The sequence below is a fragment of the Phocoena phocoena genome, chromosome 16 (assembly GCF_963924675.1).
Source record: "Phocoena phocoena chromosome 16, mPhoPho1.1, whole genome shotgun sequence".
NCBI lineage: Eukaryota > Metazoa > Chordata > Mammalia > Artiodactyla > Phocoenidae > Phocoena > Phocoena phocoena.
Window position 1 is genome coordinate 2502378 of NC_089234.1, and position 23680 is coordinate 2526057.

The 23680-nt window shown below is 44.0% G+C and overlaps 1 protein-coding gene across 1 annotated transcript in view; it reads right to left on the minus strand.

The window, feature by feature from the left end:
• GLRX3 (glutaredoxin 3) overlaps nt 1-22009 on the minus strand; it is a 31681-nt gene extending 9672 nt beyond the window's left edge. The window contains exons 1-6 of the mRNA XM_065893813.1: nt 21895-22009; nt 16007-16115; nt 7697-7771; nt 6787-6988; nt 1509-1681; nt 1209-1270 (exon numbers count right to left, since the gene is read on the minus strand). Of these exons, the coding sequence (XP_065749885.1) occupies nt 1209-1270; nt 1509-1681; nt 6787-6988; nt 7697-7771; nt 16007-16115; nt 21895-21983 (710 nt within the window). The 5' untranslated portion in view covers nt 21984-22009. The remainder of the gene's footprint in view (nt 1-1208; nt 1271-1508; nt 1682-6786; nt 6989-7696; nt 7772-16006; nt 16116-21894) is intronic.
• Nucleotides 22010-23680: the final 1671 nt, after the last annotated feature.

Sequence of the window (23680 nt, forward strand, 5' to 3'; positions counted from 1 at the left end):
TATTACTTTCTATGTAATTCTAGCCAGTTATCTTCTGGTGTCTGAAACCACAGGAGATACAAATGCAGCACATCAGGAAAAGAGAGAGAAGGTCTGATGAAGACAGGGACAAAAACAACAGCAAAAGTGTATTCAACACAGAGGAAAATAAATGGAAAGCAAATACAAGTGTATCTGTAAAAAGAAATTAGAAAAAGCACAGCAGTCTTCTGAGGCCACACAGCCTCCATGGCCGCCAGGCCGCACAGCAGAAACCCAACTGGAGACACCAGAGCATCAAAGGAACACCAGGGGCAGCACTTTCTACCCACAAGGCAGTAAAGGCGCCAATCATGTGAGAAAATGTGGCACTTAAAGGTCAGCTCGACATATATGCAAACTATGAGGACTACTTCATGAATCAGAAACAGATAAATGAGGTGTTTATTATTAAACACTTTTAGAAAATCTCAAAATGTTAAATGATAAGAAAATTACACCAGGAAGTTTTACCTTACAAAGTCAAGCCCCGACTAGAAATGGCTGATATGCTGCTGTATTTCAAAATAAATTGCTTTTTAATCCTGTACATTAATTAATATTTATTACATTTAAAATCCTAACTTTAAGCCTTCCTACTGGCCAAAGCCCAAACTTCCTATAAGATAAAGTCTCTGAAAGCAGATGGAGATCCTTCATAAAACTAAGAGATTTTACAGCTCTAAAATCTCCTCAAATTTTTAAATTACCACAGTTCTTCGAAAGGCAGTGAGAAATCCCCCAAGTGTTTACACACGAACTCCATGCACAGCATCTGCTTTCCACACTCAACCACTTTTCACAGCGTTCTACCAGGATAGTGACAGCAACAGAAGAAAACACAAGTAAGCCAGCTTTAGGCTGTGAGCAGGAACTGCAACTAAAACCTGAACGCCAAGACTGGATCCCAGCTCCGAAATGGAGAGAACTAAAATTTGGTCGTTCCATGGTGACAATGACACTTCTATCAAACAAAGACTATCCTCCACATAATCATTAAATTGGTACAAAATTTTCTCCATCCAAATCAGACCTTCCCAAGTCTGCATGACTAGTTTGCAAATGACACAATTATGACTTTGGCATACAAAAGCAAATCTCTGATTTCTACATAGAAAGAGTAATGCAAAAACTGAAAATTTAAAAATGTTTTTAAAATAATAGCAGACTGAAACTTTTAAAACGCTTACCTTTCCTCTAACTTGGGGGCTTTGGGGCAAATTGTATCTAGTTCTTTAGATGCTTCTAGCTCCTAAAATAAACATACATGTAAGTTTAAGAAACATTTATTATAACATAAATCTCCTTGGTCATGCCATAATATAAAATATTAATGAATCACCTCATCAGAAATACTTTGTATTTATTTCAGATTCATATTCATAAAGATAGAACCTTAAAAATTTTATACTTTAGATTTAATACAGCACTTCTAAAAGTATGCTTAAATGTGAAAATTCTTTATAAGGTCTAGTCTTCTCAAGTCTAACCTTAATTATATCCAGTCCTCCTATGAGCTCTCCAGAAACATAGAGCTGGGGATAGGTGGGCCAATTGGAATAGGTTTTGAGGCCCTGACGAACTTCTTCATCTGAGAAGACATCGAAGCTGCTAAACTGAATATTATGTTTGTTAAGAATTTCCACCATCTGCTTGCTGAAACCTGCATACAGAAAAAGAAAATCAAGAACTTAACTTCTCTCTCAAATACACACAATTTTAAATTAATTCAGATTACATGTTATCTACTGAACATAGATGCCTGCCTCTATTTTACCAATGATTTAATGAGCATGGCTGAATAGTACGTAATGAGGAAGTAAACTCCAAGAACCCCTTCTCTGACGCTGAACCACATCACACGTTCGGGTATGGCTTAACTTTTTAAAGTATCATGAGTTTAAACAAACAAACAAAAACAAAGTATGTTTATTTATCGAAGTTCCTCTTCAATATTAGGTATTTTTGTTGTAGGAAAAACAGTACTGGCCAAAAAGCAGAGACCTCAAGCCCCAGCACCAGCTCCATTTACCAAGGGGAGGCACAGTTCAGGCCTGGACAGCCACCTCTGCCCCCTGCACTTTCCCATCAATCAGGGGACTGACGTGGATGCCCAGACAGTCCCTCCCAGCTCTGCTGTTCTGTGAATCTATGAGAATCAACACTGGGTGGAGGAAAAACTCTACAATTGTTATTTTTAACTAGTACTTGACCATACTTGGAAACCCAATTCTGTTTGTTTTCTACTGCCCTTTTACTACTTCCTGTGTACCCATTTCAACAGTTCTCAATTTTCATCATCCCTAAACAGAATAAATTAACAATCAAGAAGCAGTGTGTTCTTTTAGTCTAGAATGGATATAGCACATTGAATTTCAGAGCTATCTTCTCTGTTGTTATACATGAACTGCCAGTAGACTGCTGGTATCCTTTCTCATCTGGTGTCATAACTTGACAGTTTCTTTTCTAAAACTATTTATATTCCCCAAAGTATGTAATGTGATTTTTTTTTTACCTCACTGTAGTGACAATCTTATGTTCCATGATTTGATTATACTTTTTTTTTGTTCTGTACTTTTTTGACATCATTTTCTTATTATGACATTAGTACTGAAGAATAAGTGTGAATATCAGTCTTTTATAAACCTATTAATCTTATCTGAAAAGAGAGTATTGTTCTTTCTATAAGCTAATTCTTCCCGATTGTTTTTCAATACTCTGTACTCTACTCTTTCACATTCCATCATTCTTCTTTTCAAACAGTCGTAATCCGCTGGAAAATAACCTTCAGATTCAAAATTCCTGGAAGATTTAACAGCATCTGCAATTATTTTCAAATAAAATCAAACCATGAAATTCAGTATAAAATTAATTGTATGAATAGGCTTTACCTGATGTCATGCAAAAAGCACTTTTACTATTAAAACATGGATCTATTACTGGCTCCAGACATTTTTAGATCTGCCGTTCACTGAGATGAAGTACCAGTATTTATTTGTATAGCACATAAGTTGCTTTTTCTACAACTGAAGTGTTAAGTTCATGTACAGCCTGAAGTAAAACACTGATTCTGAAATTTTTCATTCATCTGGGAGTTCATTAGTAAACAGCTAACGGCTGATTGCTGATAGTTATTCTGTTGCCAATATATTAACTCACTTCTACTGTAACTGGCTGAGAAAAAGCTTTATTTTTGCTTTAGGCAATTACATGCAGACTAGAAAGATTGATTGGTAGAGTTGCATTTTTAAGGGTTAAAGAGGCAGACTGGAATGTTACGCTTAAGGATAAAATAGTGAGAAGGCTTTATTCTAATAACAAAATGTTTACACCCACGTTTTTTAGGAAAAATGCACGCATGCAATAAAAATATTAAAAAGTAGAAAAACCACGTTTAACTGTCCCAGAACCACCATTTCTACCCACAATCATTTCTGCTCATGACAGAAGACATGAATAAGGAGCCTAACTGTCCCACTACGTAACAACAACGAGACCCTAAAGAACACTGTGGAGCCTGCAATGTTTTTGTGTCTGATTTAAAAAGTAAAACAGTTAGATGACTCTCACTGCAGGAGAAATTTTTGCACTGTGGTTCAAATACCTTTTGCTTTGCTAAAAGCTTTATTAGTAGAAATAGATACAAGAATTCCCAAATAACTTGATTAACCTGCATGTTGAAGGATTTATCATTCTGTTTAAAAAGATGTACATCTCAGCTCTTCTTGAAAATCATCCTAAAACATGAGAGCCCTCTCTTTCCTGTCCTCCTGAGCAGCACAGAATAAGGATAATCTAATTCTTTGATGACTGAGACCCTATCAGCATGTCAGGCTCCTAATACACCACACCATTCTCTACGTAGAGCCCAAAAGTGAAGGTCGAGAAGACAGAGATGTGCAGTGTGCAGGGGCTGGGCTGAGTCCAAGTAGATTCCAGGGCAGACACCGAAACGGCTTTCAAGGTCTCCTTGATGCAAAATTTAAATGTTATTCATTCATGTTTTTCTGATTAACTGAAAGCAAGGTGGGGGCCCACTAATGAAAAATGAAGTGTAGCTCTACTCCACAAAGGGCGTCCAAAGGGAGTAATGCATGTTACTGACGGTAGTGCTTTCAAAGTGAATTCTGTGCAAAATATGGAAATACCAGCCACTTGAGCTCATAAGCACTGATGGCCGTTCTTTTATACAGAAGGCTTTGCCTACGCCTCATCTCTAACATACCACCAGAAAAGCAAAAACAATTGTCCACTAAACAGGCTCAGAAAGGAAGAGGGTGAAAGTCGTATATATTCTTGTAAAAGAACAGTTTGAAGATAAAGACAGTTTGTGTAGCAGTGCACACAGAAAAGGACAAACAGAATCAGAGCAGCATCAGTGAACGAAGCAGCAGGGCACAGTCACAATAAAAGACTCCCAATTAATCCTTAAGTAGATGTTTTTTCAAAGAATACCAAAACTCTAAAATAATCTATTTACTATATGTGATAGAAAGACATGATGTAACAGAAACCAACATACTGGGAAACAGAAAAGCCTATTAAAGTGTAGTTATAAAAATTATGAACAATAAAATAAGTACTTGTATGGAATGAAACTGTTTATAATATGTATCTAAAAATATTTTTTAATTCCCCAAGTATTTATCTAAATGTCTATAATACAGCGTTTTTTCCTATTGCTCTGAAATGTTTCAGTTTCTTTTTTGTTCTACCTCGTTATTTGTACAGTCTTCCAAATGTCACTCAGACGGTTAATATAAAAATGGCTAGAAATACATCATAAATCCAGTCTAATGAAAAGGTAAGCAGAAAAATGATTATTTCTAAGTATAACTCTAATTTATTTGAATAATCATATAACATCTGAATTGAAAAGGCTCTCCAAGACTGGCTCCAACCCCCAACACCCAAAGAAGAAGTGAAGTCACACGGAAGGTAACTGATTTGTACCTCAAGTTATCAAGGCAGGTGGCAGGCATAGGGGCAGTTAGGACTGCAGCTCACCTGTAGTGACATCTAGTCTGCGAGGCTTTCCAGTATATCTATCACCTTCCCCTCTGCTGCCTCAGAATACCCTCCCTAAGCTTCAGTTTTTACCACCTGCCAATTTCATTAGGTGATTATTCAGAAACGATTAAGAGAACACTACTGTTCATTCCCAAAGGAAATAATACTCTACTGGTTTTACTGTAGGTTTCCTGTGTATAACCTGTCCCACCGGTTCCTCCACATCTTACAACCAGTTCTACAGCACTTCAGGCTTCAATGAAGGTATTAAATAAAATCCACTGGACTGATTTAAGTCCCTGTTATTAGGTCACCACATAAAGTACCAGAAGTGATTTTCATGCCTGATGGGAGAAATTGAACCAGCTGCAACATCCATTAAAAACAAACAACCAAAACACAGAGACTATCTGTTGCTATCTTTGGTTAACTCTAGTATAGACTAAGTTAGCCTTTCAATACACAAACAGCAGGCATCTGACATGGAAATACTGGCAAGGAAAATTTTCAAGCATAACTGAGAGAAAAGGGAACCATTTCTTTATCTTCCTAAGATAGAATTCATCATGAAACTTTACGTTTAAAACTAGACTGTTTCTGGGGGCTTCCCTGGTGGCACAGTGGTTGAGAGTCCGCCTGCCGATGCAGGGGACACGGGTTCGTGCCCCGGTCCGGGAAGATCCCACATGCCGCGGAGGGCCTGGGCCCGTGAGCCATGGCCGCTGAGCCTGCGCGTCCGGAGCCTGTGCTCCGCAACGGGAGAGGCCACAGCAGTGAGAGGCCCGCGTACCACAAAAAAAAAAAAAAAAAAAAAAAAAAAAAAACTAGACTGTTTCATACTTTAATATGTAATTTGCTAACTATACAGGGAAAAATTTACAATTAACTTTATACTGGAAGCTTGGCTATATTATAAAGATACACTGGACATGCAGTAATCACATCAATAACACACTCAACTTTCCTGCCACCTGTCTTAATAAATCCCTCCTGTGCAGTTGAAACAAGCATGCATCACCAAAAGGCATTAAACGCTCCATTATGCAGCATAATAATGTTGTACAAGGCACAGTAAAAAGAAAACAACGTAACCCCAGCACCAGAGGGGCCAAGTAACTGAGACCTACTCAAGGACAGAATTCCAAGCATACCTGTGGTAAAACAATAAGAGTGACTATAAGCCACAGAAGTGGGAATCTTTAAATTATGAGCAGCTACAAACTGGAATTGACATCAGTGGTGAATAATACAGTCATGAGACGTTGAGAGAAAACAGGGAAAACAGAAGTACACCGGGTAGACACAGGAACACTACTGCAATTCTGTACATTTTCAAACTGCTGAATCTGGACTATGTGAATAAAAGGAGGCTGCCAAGAAAGAGAGGTAAGTGTTAAGAGCAAAATTAACTGAACAGCCCGAAAGCCCATTAATGGAGACAGCAGTCTGGCAGCCGGAACCTAATCCCAACTCTGCTACCCAGCGACCCGAGCAAGTCACCTTCACTGGGACTTAGGTAGTAGACAACAAAGATTTTGAATCAGATGATTTCCAAGATGCCTTTTGGTTCCAACATTCTCCGAGTCTACACTGCAAACGAGTTCTCACACCTAATTACAGAATCTCCTGGGAGTTATAACGTTTCCCGCTCTTCTAAGGGTGTCTGAACACAAGTATCAGATATATGGCGCAACCTGTACAGAGCGCATCGCCTCAACTGCGCCCCTCCCGGTGAGTATCCTCCGAGCAGCCCCTTACCACAGCGCGGCTCCTGAGGAGTTCCCTTCATGAACAACATGCAGCGGGCAGCGTGAGTTAACTTCTTCAGGCGAAGGCTGAGGTCTTCCTTCGGGTGCTCATTACCACTGGGTGGGAAGGAGCCACTAGACGCATGTCGTTGAACCTTTTTAGTCAACTCTGGGGCATGGGCACCATCTAATCGGTCCATTTTCTGAGAATTCTAAAGTTAAAAAAGTCATTTAGAGCATGTGTGCATTTCTTCATCATCTCTGTATTTTAGGCTCTAAAATTACAACGAGCACAAATCCATAGCTCTAGCCAGTTTTTAAAGAGGTCAACATTATCACTGGAAAAGTTTTTTAAACTGATTACAGATTACCTGCTATGCATCTCAATTTTAGAAATAAATAATTGTTTTCTTTTTTCCTTTTTAGGAACATACTAGGAAAACGGCACTACTTCTCAAACCAGGTCAGAAAGGATTTCCCCACCCTCGCTGGGATCAAATCTACTCTTAAGTATAAATGAGGTACCTGGGGGACCATGCTAACACCCAGAGGTACCCTGAAGCACTGATTCGCACCCACTTCCTAAAGGAGTCATTAATCAAACCAGAACCAGCCAGATGTTTCATTACGTCCAGGCACATGCCCCAAACAACCAACTTCTGACCCAACTCAGGGAACATTCTGGGTTTACAACCACGTTATCTAGAATTTTTCTCCAATCCTGGTGGCTGGACCTCCACAGTCCATGCCCCTTTTCCAGGACCCCTAAGGGCAAGCAAACAATCAGACTACAAGAAGGGCAAAGCCAGGAGCAAGCAAATGCCTAATGTTTAGGGAGCAGGGGAGAGGGCAAAGGAACCAGCACGGACAGCCCGTGGCCCACTGCAGACAGACGACCTCTTCTGCCATCTTATCCTTACCTTGAAAAACAGAAAGGTGGGAACAGAACTAATTTCATATTTTTCAGATACTTCAGGAACAGCTTCAGCTTCCAACTTTAAAATAAAAGAATTTAAGCGTGATTATAAAAAGATCCTTTTTTACTACTTCAATATGTAAATCAGTTTCACATGCATTATCCCTCCAAGTAGTTGATGTTTCTTAAAGAGTATGGTACAAAAGTTTATGACACATTTACATTTAAATGAGACTCACTGGGCTGGCACGTCATCCACTGAGTCTGCAGTATCAAAACAGGTTCAGAGGTTTTTACTTTGTTGCACATTTCAAAAGATGCCTGGAGGCTGTGGATAAAATTTTTGGTGCACTAGTGACCTAGTAAATTTTCAATCATATGCAGCTACGACTACGTTGAAATCCATAAATCCCTGACCCCAGTTCCGTCGTGATTACAGCGCTTACTTTCTGCCCACAGCAATTCTTGCTGTTTGCTCTACTGACTAATTTCAAGAGGCAGTACATCATGACTGACAGTTGCAGCCTTCTGCAAATTATGAAGCAAAAAGGAGTATTTCTTCAATAAACTATTGATGTCTGATAAATTTTACTTTTAACTCCTGCAAGGCTGTTGGACCCAAAGCAGATACCTTGCTAGGTTACTTGCTTCTGGGTCTATTCATACATTTAAATGCATTTTAAATAAGATGACCACATTGTATTCGACAATTTCCTTGAAGCCTTTCAACAAGATCTGATGTGGTATCTGATACATAAACTTAAACAGTATTTAGTAACGCCCTTTCTAAACACAACACAATTACCTCAAGCTTTTTACTTGGACTTTCTAAACTGTATACTTTGAGAAAGACTGAGATACATTGTATCTTTCCCTCAGGGGACTGTCAATGTAATATAAACTCTGAAAACCAATAAAAATCTAAATTCACACTACACCTGTAAGAAATAAAATTTATTGATAAATTCTACTGCTAAAGAGTTTAAACTATATACACTGCATTCTTTCAGGAGTGAAAGACCCCCACCGGGCTGGAGACACTATTTTTGTCTGGAGCCCTAGCCCATCAAACGGGCAGCAGTGACAAAGCGGGAAGCAGCTCTTTGGCGTGTGTCTCCAGCCCATGCGCCCTTGGGTGCTCTCTTATCACCTTAATTCTCGTTTCTTTACAACGCCCTTTTGAAACAATATTTTAAATTATTTTCATTCTCCATTGTGAAAAATTATATACATTTTAAAGTCGATGTCAAATGTACAATAAAACTGAAAAAACAAAGAGAAGGTAAAGCATTCAGAGACAGCTATTTAGAAGAGACTCTTTCTAAAATATAAGAAACTTCTGTGCCATATTCCTTCATACAGTTCCACACTCAGACCAAAGAGCACAAAGGTGATGACAAAGGCAGTGCATCACTGTCTGTCTTTCGGCTAACATTTGGTGAGTGCCCACCACACACTGGGCACTGACTGGGCCGGGCTCAGTGAAGATCCTCATCGCTGGCACTCCTGGATTCTAACAGAAAAGTAATACAAATCAAAAACCAGGCAACACTAAGTAGAAACAAGATAATAGAGTTTTAAACCAGAACAAAACAAGCAGCATCCTGACTCATACAATCAAATTCCTATATGCTTTTGAAACTTGATCTCTTCTCATATTCCCGCTGGTTTCCAGTAGGGTCCCTTACTGACAACTCTTCTGGGAAGCAAATGATGCTCTTGAAATTCCTGCTGAAGCCAGGAGGATCGCTACACGTGCCTCCCTTAAATGAGCTCCCAGAAGACAAGATCTTAATAAGACACAGGCAACGGTGACAGGCAAATCCTCCTGAGCCTGGGCCAGGAGCACCATTAAAGGCAAAGCCGTTCCCCAGAATATCAAGGGCACCTGAAGTCCGAAACCTTCACAACACTATAACTCTTTAGAAATACTTCCGTTGGATGTAAGACAACATAACCATTAATAACAATGGAAGCAGAAGATAAACGTATAAATACTAAAAATTTTAATTTTCTTCTGCATTCCGAAGAGACCAAAGATGGCCAATAAGAGCTAATACCGGGCTTCCCTGGTGGCGCAGTGGTTGGGAGTCCGCCTGCCGATGCAGGGGACACGGGTTCGTGCCCCGGTCCGGGAAGATCCCACATGCCGCGGAGCGGCTGGGCCCGTGAGCCGTGGCCGCTGAGCCTGCGCGTCTGGAGCCTGTGCTCCGCGGTGGGAGAGGCCACAACAGTGAGAGGCCCGCGTACCGCAAAAAAACAAAAAAAAAAAAAAAAAAGAGCTAATACCTTCCTTGGAGGCCTGCTCTGTGCCATAAACCATGACATGCCTTTACATGAGAGCACCTAGACCTGTCACAGCCTGGGAAGTATGGGGCATGTAATCATCTCAGCTTCACAGGGAGCCAGGTAAAGAGGTCACTCCAGACACAGTTAATAAGCAGCAGGGCTGAGAAACAAACCCATGTCTGTTTGACTACAAAGCCTGTGCTTTTTTCACTATACTAGGTTAACTTTTCTACTACAACAATCAAACAAGAAATGGTCAAATTTCAAAGACAGGACTTATACATGACTTCAGGACAAAACAGACACGAATACTTCCAGAATGGATTCCCAGCCAGAAGGCCTTTGGGGGAACCACGTGCTTCCTATACCGTGAATCTCAAATGTGGACCCTCCCCACGCAGCGTGCTTTGTGTCTGTGGAGAAGGGGGAGGAGGGCAGGGAGGTGTTACTAAAGCAAGATGAGTCCAGAGGAAGGGAATTCTGCATCATCTCCTTCAATTTACCAGGGTCACCACTGACCATTGTGATGATAATGGCTAACACCGTTCTAAGTACGTTCAGGCACTGAGTTCACTTAACCGTCACAGTAGGTACTGTCTTAAGGAAGAAACTGGAACTTCAAGAGGCTAGGTAACATGGTCGAGAGCACACCACCGTTGGGCGGTGGAGCAAGGCAGTCTGGCTCCAGCCTCACTCCACTCTCCGCGGCCCTGCTGCCACTTCACCAGATCCAATGGTTATGCCTTTTTTCTTCACTTTACTGACCTTTCAGTATCATTCAGTAAGGATGACCACACCCACTTTCTCTGATACCCTTCCCTTGGCTTCCTGTGGTTTCTTTTCCTCCAACTCTCAGACTGAATCCCTGGCTTCTTCCTTCACCTCTGGCCAACCACTACATGGCTGCACATCCCAGGACTTGGTTCTGAGTCGGCTTCTCTCACCTACACTCATTTTCCTAGAGCGGTCTCATACAACCCCCTGCTCTAAGGAGCACCAATATGGTACTGCCACCCAAGTTCTCTCCAAGCCAGACCGCTCCTCTCGCCTCCAAGCCACACACTCGACATCTGCACTCAGATCCCTACTGCATATCTCCCACTAAACCTGTTCCTCCCCAGGGCATCCCTGTCTCATTTAAGCCATCTACTTGCTCGAATCAAAAAGGAGACAACCTTGACGAATCTTATTTCCTTCACCCCTGACATCCAATCCATCAACAGGTCTCCTGGGTGCCCCCCTCCAAAATACAAGCCGACTCAGACCACGACATTACTTCAACATTCTCCCCACTAGTGTCCAAGGCATCTCTCACCTGGCCCAGTGAAACAGCCCCTAACTAGTTTACCTGCTTCGATGCTGCGCCCTTGCCCCCTTCAAACCACTCTCCACGTGGCAGCCACAGCAATCGGCTTAAGAATCAGACTATGTCACTCCCACTGTAGTTGGAATAAAACCAAAACTTGACCACTGCGCACAAGGCCACTCGGCCCTTGCCTACCTCTCAACTTCATGTCAGAGCCTCTCCTCCTTCACTATCCTCCAGCCCCACTGGCCAACTGCTGATCCTCTGAAGTCTGCACTTGCTAAGCCTCTACCTAAAAGCTCTCTCCCAGCTCTTCCAATGACTGCCACCTTCTCATTTTTTTAACTCTCACTTATTAGATACACCTTTTCAGCCCAACCTAAATAAAGCACCCCACCCACCCAAGTCCCCACCTTTCATAACCTGCCTATTCATTTCTTTTGCTGAACTTATTACCACCTGAAATTACCTTGGTACTATGTGTGACCCATTTACTGTCTGTACCTTTACTGTTCCACATTCCCGCAACTAGCATACTGTGTGGCATATAATTAAGTGTTCAAGAAATAAATTTTGAACAGAATATTTAACTAACAGTGGTCACTATTCCTAAGCCAAAATGGGAATGACTACTTGCCAGTGGTGGCAATGAGCCTCCAAGGTTAAGGCCAGAATGATGAAACTCGACATTCCAGTATAAATCAGCTATATTTCAATAAAACAAGCAAACAAACAAAACCACCTGACATTCCGGGACATTCTGTCATACCTCCTACAGGGCTTCTTTCTGCCCTGTGACAAGATACAAAAGGAAAAATTTTCAAAATCAAATTCTTTATTTGTCAGATAGTCAAATATAAATTTCAAAATAGTATTTAAATTAACATTTTTGATAACTTTTTTTAACACTTTACCAAACTTAGCCCAGTAACAGCTAATAAACTATGTTAATTGTGGTATTATTTTATTACCAAGACAGCATCGATTAAAACTAGGATATTTTTAAGATGTAACAATTCTACTAGAATTATCTGAGAGACATCTTAGAGTTCCTAAAAAATGGAATCCTACACATGCTCTCTAAGATGCCAAATAAACTGATCAGTATTCTCTGCTCCCACCTGCACAAAGGAAAGCAATTTAAAACAAAAACAAAAACGAACAAACAACAACAACAAAAAAACATGGTAAGGTAAAGGTCCCTACCTCAAGTATCCCACCATCTAGTCAAGAAACCAACAAAACGGGAATAAAATGACAGAGCAGATGAAGATACAAGATATTCCCCGACTAACAGTCCAAACAATGGCACAGACTAAGTTCGGAGAGAGAGGAAAGGGGGGGGGGGGGAAGCCACGGAGGTACACAAGAAAGACTTCACACAAAATGGATTTGATTTAAATCATGCTGTACACCTTAAATACACAAAATCTTTACTTAAAAAATAAAATAATAAAATCAACTACAAAGTTTTTTAAATAAATTGCCACTCCTATTAAAAGATGGATTTGAGGGCTTCCCTGGTGGCGCAGTGGTTGAGAGTCCGCCTGCCGATGCAGGGGACGCGGGTTCGTGCCCCGGTCCGGGAAGATCCCACAGGCCGCGGAGCAGCTGGGCCCGTGAGCCATGGCCGCCGAGCCTGCGCGTCCGGAGCCTGTGCTCCGCAACAGGAGAGGTCACAACAGTGAGAGGCACGCGTACCGCAAAAAAAAAAAAAAACAAAAGAAGATGGATTTGACTTGGACCATGAATATGACTAGTGGTACCCAATTTCATGACCCAATACTATTCTTCCTCCTTCTCACCCCCTACCAGAAACTATCCTGAAATAGTCTATCTACCAAACAATTTGATTTAATGATAAACATGTATTCCCATTTTAAATGCTAACAAACTGAGTTTACATAATTTGAAAAGCAAAGGCACTTGATATTTTAATTAGCTGGTTAATTTTATTCTGAACAAACGAAGGTTTCTGTGAGACTTCCAGCAACAGAAATAACTCATGGATCTCCTCCATGCCCCTGAAGGTGTGAGAACATCAGGGTGGGACACAGCCCCAGGACCTGCCTGGACATGGCAGCCGATGCAGGTGAGTGCAACCAGCACATGGCACCAGGAAGGAGCACAGGTACTTTATTACCATATCATCAGTCCAGGAAGTGAAGGGATTCAGATGCAATACACGTGAAAATCTTGCCTTTCAGCAACCTATTCCAATGAGCACAAACTACTGGGACCAAAAATGTATGCTAGCTTTTCTCCAGTATTATTTTACCATCTTCTACAAAATAAGGAATTGTTGATGATCACAAACTGTGATTAAAACCATCTATATAATGATTCTGTAAATCTAAGTCACAGAATGAACTAACCTCTTATATGTCAAAGTCAAAAATGCTGAATGATGGCTATTTAAAAAAAAAAAAAAAGACCAAGAAATCAAAAGAAACAGAGGGTAGTAGAACATCAATTCTATACCCTAGAAGTTTCACAAAGCTCTCACTGAGAAAGCTGTTTTGAAATGAACCACATGCCTCTGTTACTGGGAAATGCCAAGAGATCTCAAATATTTTACCTCTCCTGGGCTGACTATTGTTCAGTACTGTGGCCTTTAAAAGTACCTACCTTCCAAATTCCACGCACATGATCTTTACCTTTGAGGATGTCTAAGCAAGAAAAACTATGCCACAGAATGAATTTGCAGAAAGTAACGACCTGGGCAAACTACGCACCTAGCCCTGTCACCCTCTCTGTGAATGGCAGGTGCAGTTGGGTTCAGGTATCCCCAACAGATAAGGGCTTCCCAACCCTTGGCGTGCTGAGACACTTAAGCACTTGAACAACTTAAAGTCTCACTGCCAAGTTTGGTACCAATGTGAGAAGTAATTCTATAGTCACTTTAAATAAATCATTCAAATGGCAGCTAAGAACAATGTGCTACTTAAACCAGTAACATTATACACGTAAAAGCAGACTTACAACAATTACCATCATCTTGATTAATCTTATGATTGAACGTTTAATCATTCATTTCACTTGTAATCATTATCTTTTATCACTGACCAAACATGCAGTTTTAATGTTCCCTTCCATTATTTATATTGAACATTTTAGGGTTACATTCTAAGGTTTCATTACACATTTCATTGGAATTTTAAATAAGTCCTTAAATTTTAAAAAGCTAACCATTATATTCATACTTGCTCTATCTGCGTAAAGAAACACTGGAAGGATTCATGCAAAATTAATACAAGCAGCTACTTACGGGATGGGACAACAGGGCTGACAGGGGAAGGAGTGGGGCGGACCTTCTCAAAGTACATCTTTGTATACTGTTTTGATTTCTGAACCATCTAAGTGCAATACTTATTCAAAGCACACTTATTTATATAGAAACTGTCTGAAAATTATATCACTCACTATACAAATGGATTAGTATGTCGGAATTCTGGGTCTTCAGTTTACATAAAAAGCGGCATACAAGCAATACAGTTGACATCACTTTTAACCCCATATACAGGTATACTTGCCAACATATCCTCTGAACTCACAAACCCTGGTTTTAAAAAATAAGGCTTTGGGCTTCCCTGGTGGCACAGTGATTAAGAATCCGCCTGCCAATCCAGGGGACACTGGTCCGAGCCCTGGTCCGGGAAGATCCCACATGCCGCGGAGCAACGAAGCCCACGCGCCACAACTACTGAGCCTGCGCTCTAGAGCCCGCGAGCCACAACTACTGAGCCCCGCGTGCCACAACTACCGAAGCCCACAGCCTAGAGCCCGTGCTCTGCAACAAGAGAAGCCACCGCAATGAGAAGCCCACGCACCGCAACGAAGAGTAGCCCCTGCTCGCCACAACGAGAGGAAAGCCTGCACGTAGCAGCAAAGACCCAACGCAGCCAAAAATAAATAAATAAATTTATTTTTAAAAAATAAAAATAAAGCTTTGATTTCCTGTCTGCTTTTTTAAATACTAAGGATTCAGCTTTCTCCCTTCCCAAAATTTCATTTCTAAGATATTCAGCTCTTATTTTGGCCCTGCTGCTTAAATGAGTACTAAGTCCTGATTGATAACGTTAAATGTGCTTAAACCTAGTGAGCTAATCCAGTCACAACTCTCACTTTCCTAGTACTGCCTCTACCCAAGAAAGATACCAGGAATGCAGAGCATGCAAAACAGGGTAAAAAAACAAAGGCAGCAAGGGAGAGACTGGCTTCCTTTTCCTCTGCTTCCTGGCAGGTCAGAAGAACTCAGTTTCTCCTGCAGGTCTGCACCTCCCCGGCCCCGACAGCAACCTCTTCCTACTGCCCCAGTCCCTACAGCGGCCTTCACACACTCTTTCTTGAATCACTTTCCATGTCACACCTAGCTTTTCAATGAAGTAAGTCTTGTTACTATCTTTACTATATTAAAACCACAATTCCCCAAAATGAATGATCTCATCTGCTTTTTGCCCACGTAGACACTCCCCCGACTGCCATCCTGTCCTCCCAACCAAGCATGTGTCAGGGAAAGTGTGGTGAGTTTTACACCACTCGGTACTTGAAAAATGCAAAAACATTTTAAGATGTTTAAGAATAATCTACTGTGATCCCAACACCAGGTATGAACATGAGGAATCCCACACCAGTCCTCCCTTATATGTTAATAAATTGTAGTCTAACCCATAAATCAGAATTAAATTCTTAAAAGACATGACACTGAAAATACAGTACCTTCACAAATGAAACCTGGGGGTGTTCTCTGGCTAGCTCTGCCATCACGTCGTTCATCTGACCACACTGTGGAGCCCATGGTGCCCAGAAATGGACTACAAGGAGGGACCTGTAAATCCATAAAATGCAGTTTTTAAAAATACAGTAGGTTTAGAAATAAGCAAATACTGATGCAGATCAAATTCTATTAGCAAAGAAACCTGTACAAGGACCGCCTGAATTGTGTTTGTACTGCTAGAATCTTGTTATATTAAACACAGACAGAAATATAACAACTTGCAAGGTCTTGAGAACCTTTTGGATGAATTTCCAAGTTAATATTTCTTGAGTCAATACTTAGTTCACATGAAGTGGTTCTGAATATTCATCCACCTCAACTACTAGCCACGTAAATTAACTCTATTTTGAGACCCTTAGGAAAGAAAGATGGAAACTAGATTTCTGTAGTCAAGGCACGTTTGTGAAAAATGACTGCATATGCGTTACTACTACTCATGTTAGTATTTACTTTTTAGACATGGTACTGTGATGAAGTGACCACAGGAATAGGATAAAATGTTCCAGGGCTTCCCTGGTGGCGCAGTGGTTGGGAGTCTGCCTGCCGATGCAGGGGACGCGGGTTCGTGCCCCGGTCCGGGAAGATCCCACATGCCGCGGAGCGGCTGGGCCCGTGAGCCATGGCTGCTGAGCCTGCGCGTCCGGAGCCTGTGCTCCACAACGGGAGAGGCCACAACAGTGAGAGGCTCGCGTACCGCAAAAAAAAAAAAAAAAAAAAAAGTTGCAAATGAAGGTATATAAGCAGAAAACAAAGGGAAAAAAAGGGAGCTGCTTTTCACGTACTTTTATTATGCTACAGAAGATTTTCTAAAAATTGATAGTATGAACAGACAGAATAGTGATTAATAACTTGTCAATGAAATTCTCAAGAATCTCAGTATGTATCTATCAACTATTTTAATATAAAATTATCTTGGCAAAGATATATTTAATTCTATCCTCATACCCAACTGAAAAACCCTTCAGTTTTACAGAATTCCAAATTCAAATATAATCCCCCTTGACTACAAAAAAATCTGAAAACCCAGGAAGAAAATACATTGAAAAATATGTTACATGGAGAAAGGAAAGAAAGGACAACTAACCTTGGGCAAGGAAAGGAACAGAATACTTGGCTCATGTGAGCTAAGTATTGAGAGAAGGAGGAGCCTACCATGCAGTGTTGGGGGCCAGAAGCCGAGTGAGGCACTGGGGACTTCAGAGAGCTGGGGGCAGGATTTGGTGGCACTGGAGCACAGTCTAAATTTCAGTACCTCCAAGTTCCTGGCTTAGTGACTGATGGCTAGTGATAGCACTAGCCACGAATCACAGTACAGAAGCTGCCAACCTGAGAGGAAAGGAAGTCTAGTGGGCTGTGATAGTCTGGAGCTCAGGAAAGAAGTCCATGCCTGATCTGCAGATCTGGGAATCAAGAAACAGCGCCAGCAGCACGCTCATCCACGCAGGAGGATGAAGAGGAGGCCGAGGGCAGAGTCTCTGGGGCCCATCAACACTAAGCTAGGACAGATGGTGGTAAAGGAGCCCTGGTGGTAGACCAGAGAAGGGACCTAAAAGGCACACAGCAAGGTTCCAGGGTCTCCCAGAAGTCAAGAAGGAAGGAGAGACAATCATCAAATGCAGCAGGAAGGGCAACCAGCAACAGTGAGCGTTAAGTCCAGTGGACGACAGAAGCAGCGTGTAGACCACTGGACTGAGGATGAGGAGCAGAGAAGGCTAGAAACCTACTCTGTAAGAGACTGGGCTGTAAACAGAGAGAGAGCAAGGATGAAGGCAGGATCAAGGAATGGGCTTTTTGCAATACAAGAGAATTTTCATCGTTTATTTTGTGAGGGGACAGAGTGCAAATGGGGAGGGAGAGGCTGAAGACACGAGAGGCAGCTAAGGATTCAAGGTCTCAAAGGTGGCAGGAGAGGGAAACTGAGAGCAGAGAAGAATTCGCCTTGAGAAGAGGGACAATCTCCTCCGGGTCAAGAGCAAAGGAATCAAGAATGGGTGAAGCTACAAGTAAATGTGTAGGTGTCGGGGGAGGGGCAAGTCGAAGAAGAGCTCTGGAAGATGCTTCTGGAAGTCCTGTTTTCCAGGTAGGAAGCAAGGTCATGTGCTGAAACGAAGGAAAATGGAGGACAGGGGTCACAGACAGGACCGAGGAAGACGGGAGGGCTGCCCAGGGGCACACAAGAGTAAAGCAGGAGGCTCTAAAGGCAGAGCCGCCTAAGGTGGGAAAGGACACATGGCAGGGCCCCTACTCCATGGGTTCCAAGTGCAGCAGCAGAAGGCAGGAGCTTCAACATGTGGGTAGGTGGGCAGAGACTATGGAGGAAGTATTTCACCAATTCCTGCTGCCTCTTCCTCTCGGGCATGCAGCTAGACTACACCTCTCAGTCTCGCTTGTGCCCCGGGCTGGGGCCCTGGAACTGAGCTGTGGCCAGTGGGACGCAGGGCAGAAGTGAGCTACCTGGCCCTGCAAAGCCTCCCGCGTGAGCCTCGGCCTGCTCCAGCCTCCTCTCGCAGAGCTTCTGCACAGCGTGGCGGGGGGCCTCTGGGGCCCAAGGGATGGTGGGAAGGAAGACAGGCCCATGAAACGACTGCACAGGAATGTTCACAGCAGCCTGGCGCACAACAGCCGACACCTGCAAGTAACCCAACGTCCACAAACTGGAGAACCTGCTGTATATTAACACAACGGAATACCACTCAGCAATAAAAAAGGAACCAACTACAGATACACGGCAGCATGGATGAATCCCCAAAACACACTGAGCACAACAACCCAGACATGAAAGACCAGGAGTTCTGCGACTCCATTTACATAAAGCAAAAGAAGAGGCACAACTCAGTGACAGAAAGCAGATCACTGGTGGGGGATTACTGGAAAGAGCCTGAAGAGCATTCTGGGGCTCTATATTCTTGTCCTGAATGATGGTTACTTGTGTTAATACAAATGTCAAAATTCATCACACCCAGCAATTAAGATCTGTGCATTTTACTACAGTATATAATACCTCAATCTTTTAGAAGTTAGATACCACTTTTTACCAAACTGAAAAAGATTTTTAAAATCATAATATTCAACGAAAAAAAGGATACAGTGAGATGGCACTTTCATATCCTACCAGTAAAAATTAAATTGGAACCTTCCTGAAATTTCAAGATACTTACACACTTCCAAGTATCTATCCTACAGAAGTCATTAAAGAGACAAAAATGTACGTATATGAATATTTTCCCAGTATTTTACACAGCAAATAACTGTAAAAATCTATTGTCCAACAAGATAGTTTTCTTAATGGTCATACAATAAAATATCATAAAGCCATTAAAAATCGTGTGTCAAACAATGTTTAATGACATGGGAAAATGCTCACAATGAGTACATTTTTAAAAAATTAAAATAAGTTACCAAACTTTGTAACAGTATGTGCCAACGTAAGTAAAAAAGAAAAGAAAAAAGTACACATACACAACTTAACTTCCATTACTCCTAATGTGGCTTGGAAGAGTAATTTAACTTAACTTCCACATCCGTAAAACAGCAGTAACACCCTGGGAGGTTGGGAAGATCACACAAAACTATGCACGCGCTTTGGAAACATTAAAGAATGGTATTAACGTTGTTATTTTACATCATCCACAATATTCTCATATTTAGATGGTTAACTTCCACTTTCCAATTAGGTACACGATGCCTAACATCATAAGGACATAAACCTGAAACAGACAAACGCTGTCACCCTCTCGGATTATATGTAAGTATTCTCTCCACCTTCATGGACAGCCCAATATGCAGGGTGCATTGTTGAAGGAAAACCTTTAGAGAAAGACGAGATTCAAATCCTAACTACTGTGATGTTAAACAATGTAATGAACCTTGGTTCTTTTTCAGTAAGATAATTAGTGATTGATAAATGGTTGTTTCTCTGTTATTACAGGTGTTCTCTTATAGTTATTCCTCTGCAGGTAACACCAGCCACCATCTATTAAGATCATATAATATTAGACTCTGTTAAATATTTTACAAACGGGTAAAAACCTTAATTACTCTGTAAATGGGTATTAATATCCATTAATATGAGGTATATAATATAATATACCTTATAATATAATTATACATTATATTATATAATATATATAATACAATATATAATAATATCCATTATATGAGGTCTCAGTAACATATAAACATCTGATTATTTGACTTACGCAAAAAAATTTTCAATTCACATGAAATTTTAATACTGGGAAATGAAGATTTGTAAAGTAGACGTTACGTAACTACATTAACAAGTACTATTTAATATTCTGAAATGCTGCCAATTTCACCAAAAGTAGCAGAGATTTGTTCCTTCCGCAGATGCCAGGCATCACTTCCTTCCCATGTGCCCATTTAAACTCATCACCACGAAAAAGGTATATTGGTTTCCGGATCATTTCAAGTACGGGCCCGTGGCAAGAATTAACATTTAAACTTTTTCAACTGTGATGTCTTGACGACTTTTTTCTTTAAAAAACGATACATAAAATCAAAAATGTGAAACACACAAAAAGCAAAATAGTCCTCCAGGTGATCGTGAACTGAACACTTACGGAGGGCAGGTCCAACCGAGCCCTGCTCCGTTCACGACGCCGCCTCTGGGGCACTCCATAAGTGGGCCGCCGTAAGATGGGGGGAGCGCTGGATGAATCACCTTTCATCAATGAGTCCACGTCATTCCCTTCGCGCCCCCCCCGCCCCGCCCCACTCGCCCGTTTCTGGCAGTTTCCCAGCAAGACCGGAAATGCCGCAAGAGCGGCTCTGGCGAACACCTTTAACTTCAGCACGGCGGCGAAGCCAGACGGGAACTCTCCCATCGCACCCGCACTCCGCAGCTCAGCCGCTCGCCAGCGTACTCACTACCCGCTTCCAACCGCGATCCGCTCCTGCACTCGCGCCGATACGCTTCCACTGCCAGCGAGCCCGCGCAGCCGCGCCGCCGCACGCAGAAGAGCCCGGGCGCGAAGGCGCCGCGAGGACAGGCAGCACGCGTGCCCGCTCCCACACCCCCGGGTGGGCACTGTCCTACCCCTCTCACCGCAGAGGACACTCCTGAGACCTGGTTATGAAATGTGCGCAGCGGCTCTGGGGCTCGCTCCCTGGCAATCGGCTGGCGCTCCGCCGCCCCCACCGGCCATGCCCCGAGACACCGCCCAGCCCCCGAGAGCTCGGCCAGCGGAAGCCGCGAGACCGCTGCGGAGGCCCCGTGCCCGCCCGCCGGCGCCGACTCGCAAGCTCCGGGTTTCCATGTGTTCCCCCAGGCCCGGCCTCTGCATCCCGGTGGGTCTCCTTCAGACGCCGTCCCAAGGGCGAGGGGCACGTGGGCCAAGCCAGAACGGACCGCGGCTGAGCCCGTCCAGGAAACAGGAGACCCGCGTCCTCGGCCCGGACAGCGCCACACAGTGCGCTCTGCCCCATCACCAACACCCTTAAACGCCCCTCGGAAAGGAGGCAGGACCGCCGACCCAGCTAGGCCTTCCTCCGCCTCCCGCCCGTGACGAAGCGGGCGGGGGCCGGGGTCTCCGTGCCCACCCCCGACCGCGGCTGAGTCCCCGCGTCGCCGCGCCCCGGGAGGCCGGGCCGGGCGGCAGGGCGGGACCCGGGCCTCGGGGCGCCCGGAGGGCCGGGGCCGGGGGTCTGCGGTAGACCCCGCTCCCCTTCCGGGGCGGGGACCTGGCCTCGGGGTCCGGGCCGCGCCGGCCGCTCCGCCCAGGCCGGGCCGGGTGCGAAGGAGCCGGGCAGCCGTGGCGGCCGGCCCCCGCCGCGTCCCCTCATCCCTGCCGCCCGCCGCCCCGCTCACTTGGCTCTGAGGCGCAGCAGCTCCTCAAACTGCCCGGCTGAGCCGACCTCCACAACAGCAGCCGCCACCTCAACCGCCCCCGCCGCCATGCTGCCGCCGCTAGACAAGAGCAATCGAGCGCGGGCGGTCGATGGGGGAGGGGCTCGGGCGGCTGCACTCGGAAGCCCCGCCTCCGGCCCGCGCGGAAGCCCCGCCCCCCCGCGCCCGCCCCGCCCTGTAGGCCCGCGCGGAAGCCGGGAGCTGGTAAAACGCGGGAGGTTGGGGCTTACCGGCGGGCCAAGTGAGAGCCCCAGGCTCCTGACCCCCCGGGGCTCCGGACTGTCAGGAATCCTGGCCTCTGGGGTTCCTGGCTGTCGGGGCGCCGTACGTTCCTTGCAACTCCTACGGCAGCTGGGTGAATGGTGTGTGTGATGTGAGTGTATGTTTAACAAAGTGAAATTTTAAGCTTAAAGGAAATTACGTAAAGGTGGGGATGGAATGGGAAGTTAGGGAAAGGGAGGTTGCGCCCTCTCCGAACCTCAACACTGACAAGGGGCTTCGAACTCGGTCCTGAAGAGCCCGAACCCGCGCCACCGCGTGGCCCGCCACCTACCCGCCGGCGGGGCCATCCCTGGGCGCAGCCAGGGCACAGCCCATCACCCATTGTGAAGCTCCGAGCAGCACGGCCTGGGCAGCTGGGCCGCCTCCAGCACCACGGGCCCAGCCCCAGGACCCTCTCACTCAGGCCCGCAGGCCCCACGCTCCTCTAACCTCGGGTCTTCCCTGGCTCTCCTTGGCATCGCCTAATGTTGACGCCCCAGGTAGTGTCCGCTCACCACCTTTCCACCTACCCTGCCTATAACTCCCACACTCTCCGTACTGGGTAAAATTGTCCATGGTCCTAGTATCCTCAATAACCAGGGAAACCTCAGCCGCCAGCCAAGCGCCCTCCCCTGCCTCCGGAGCCCAGCATCCATCTGCCCTGGGGCCGGGGGAGTCTTTTTGGTTCTCCCCAAGTGCACCCCGCCTGCTCTCCAAAGAGCCACTCCTGGAGCTCCCATCTTACTGAAGCCATCGCTTCCACCCAGACACGTGAGGCTCCTCCTGGGGGGTCCTCGGGCTCTGCACTGAGTTTGAGGGCAGGCCCCATGGATCCTCCCGTGGGTGTTAGGGCACCTATGTGCTTTCTACCACGTGCACATCTCACCGGGTTAGAGCTGCACCTGTAGTCTCCACCAGCCCCGGTTCTCATCAAGGGCGGGAACTGTGTCTCTGTCCCAGTGCCTAAGTTAGAGCCAAGAACGTGGCAGGTGCTCAGTACATGCTCTCTACCTGCAGCTGGTGGAGAAGTGGGCTTGTGGAGTTTCAAAGACTTATTACAAAAAAAAAAAAAAAAATTATGTAATATATTTCATTAATAATGTTTACATTGATTGCATGTTGAAATACTACTTCTGATATACTGGGTTTTGTGAAACATATTATTAAAATTAAATTTACCTCTTTCTACCTTTTAAATGTGGTTACTAGAAATGTTTAAATTACATAGGTGACTTTCACTTGTGGCTCACCTTGTATTTTCTCTTGGGTAGCTCTGCTCCAGTGATTGAAAGTGGTCTTTAGTTACATATATGCCTCATCCTGAGAAGTGGGTGTTCCTGAAGATGGTAAATTCCATTATCTAAAATGCAATAAGAGAGTAGTGAGGAACTGTTTTGTATCCTGACTTTGGTGGTAGGTACACAAACCTAAACGCACGAAATACACACAAAGAGTACAAGTAAAACTGGAGAAATGGAAGAAGATG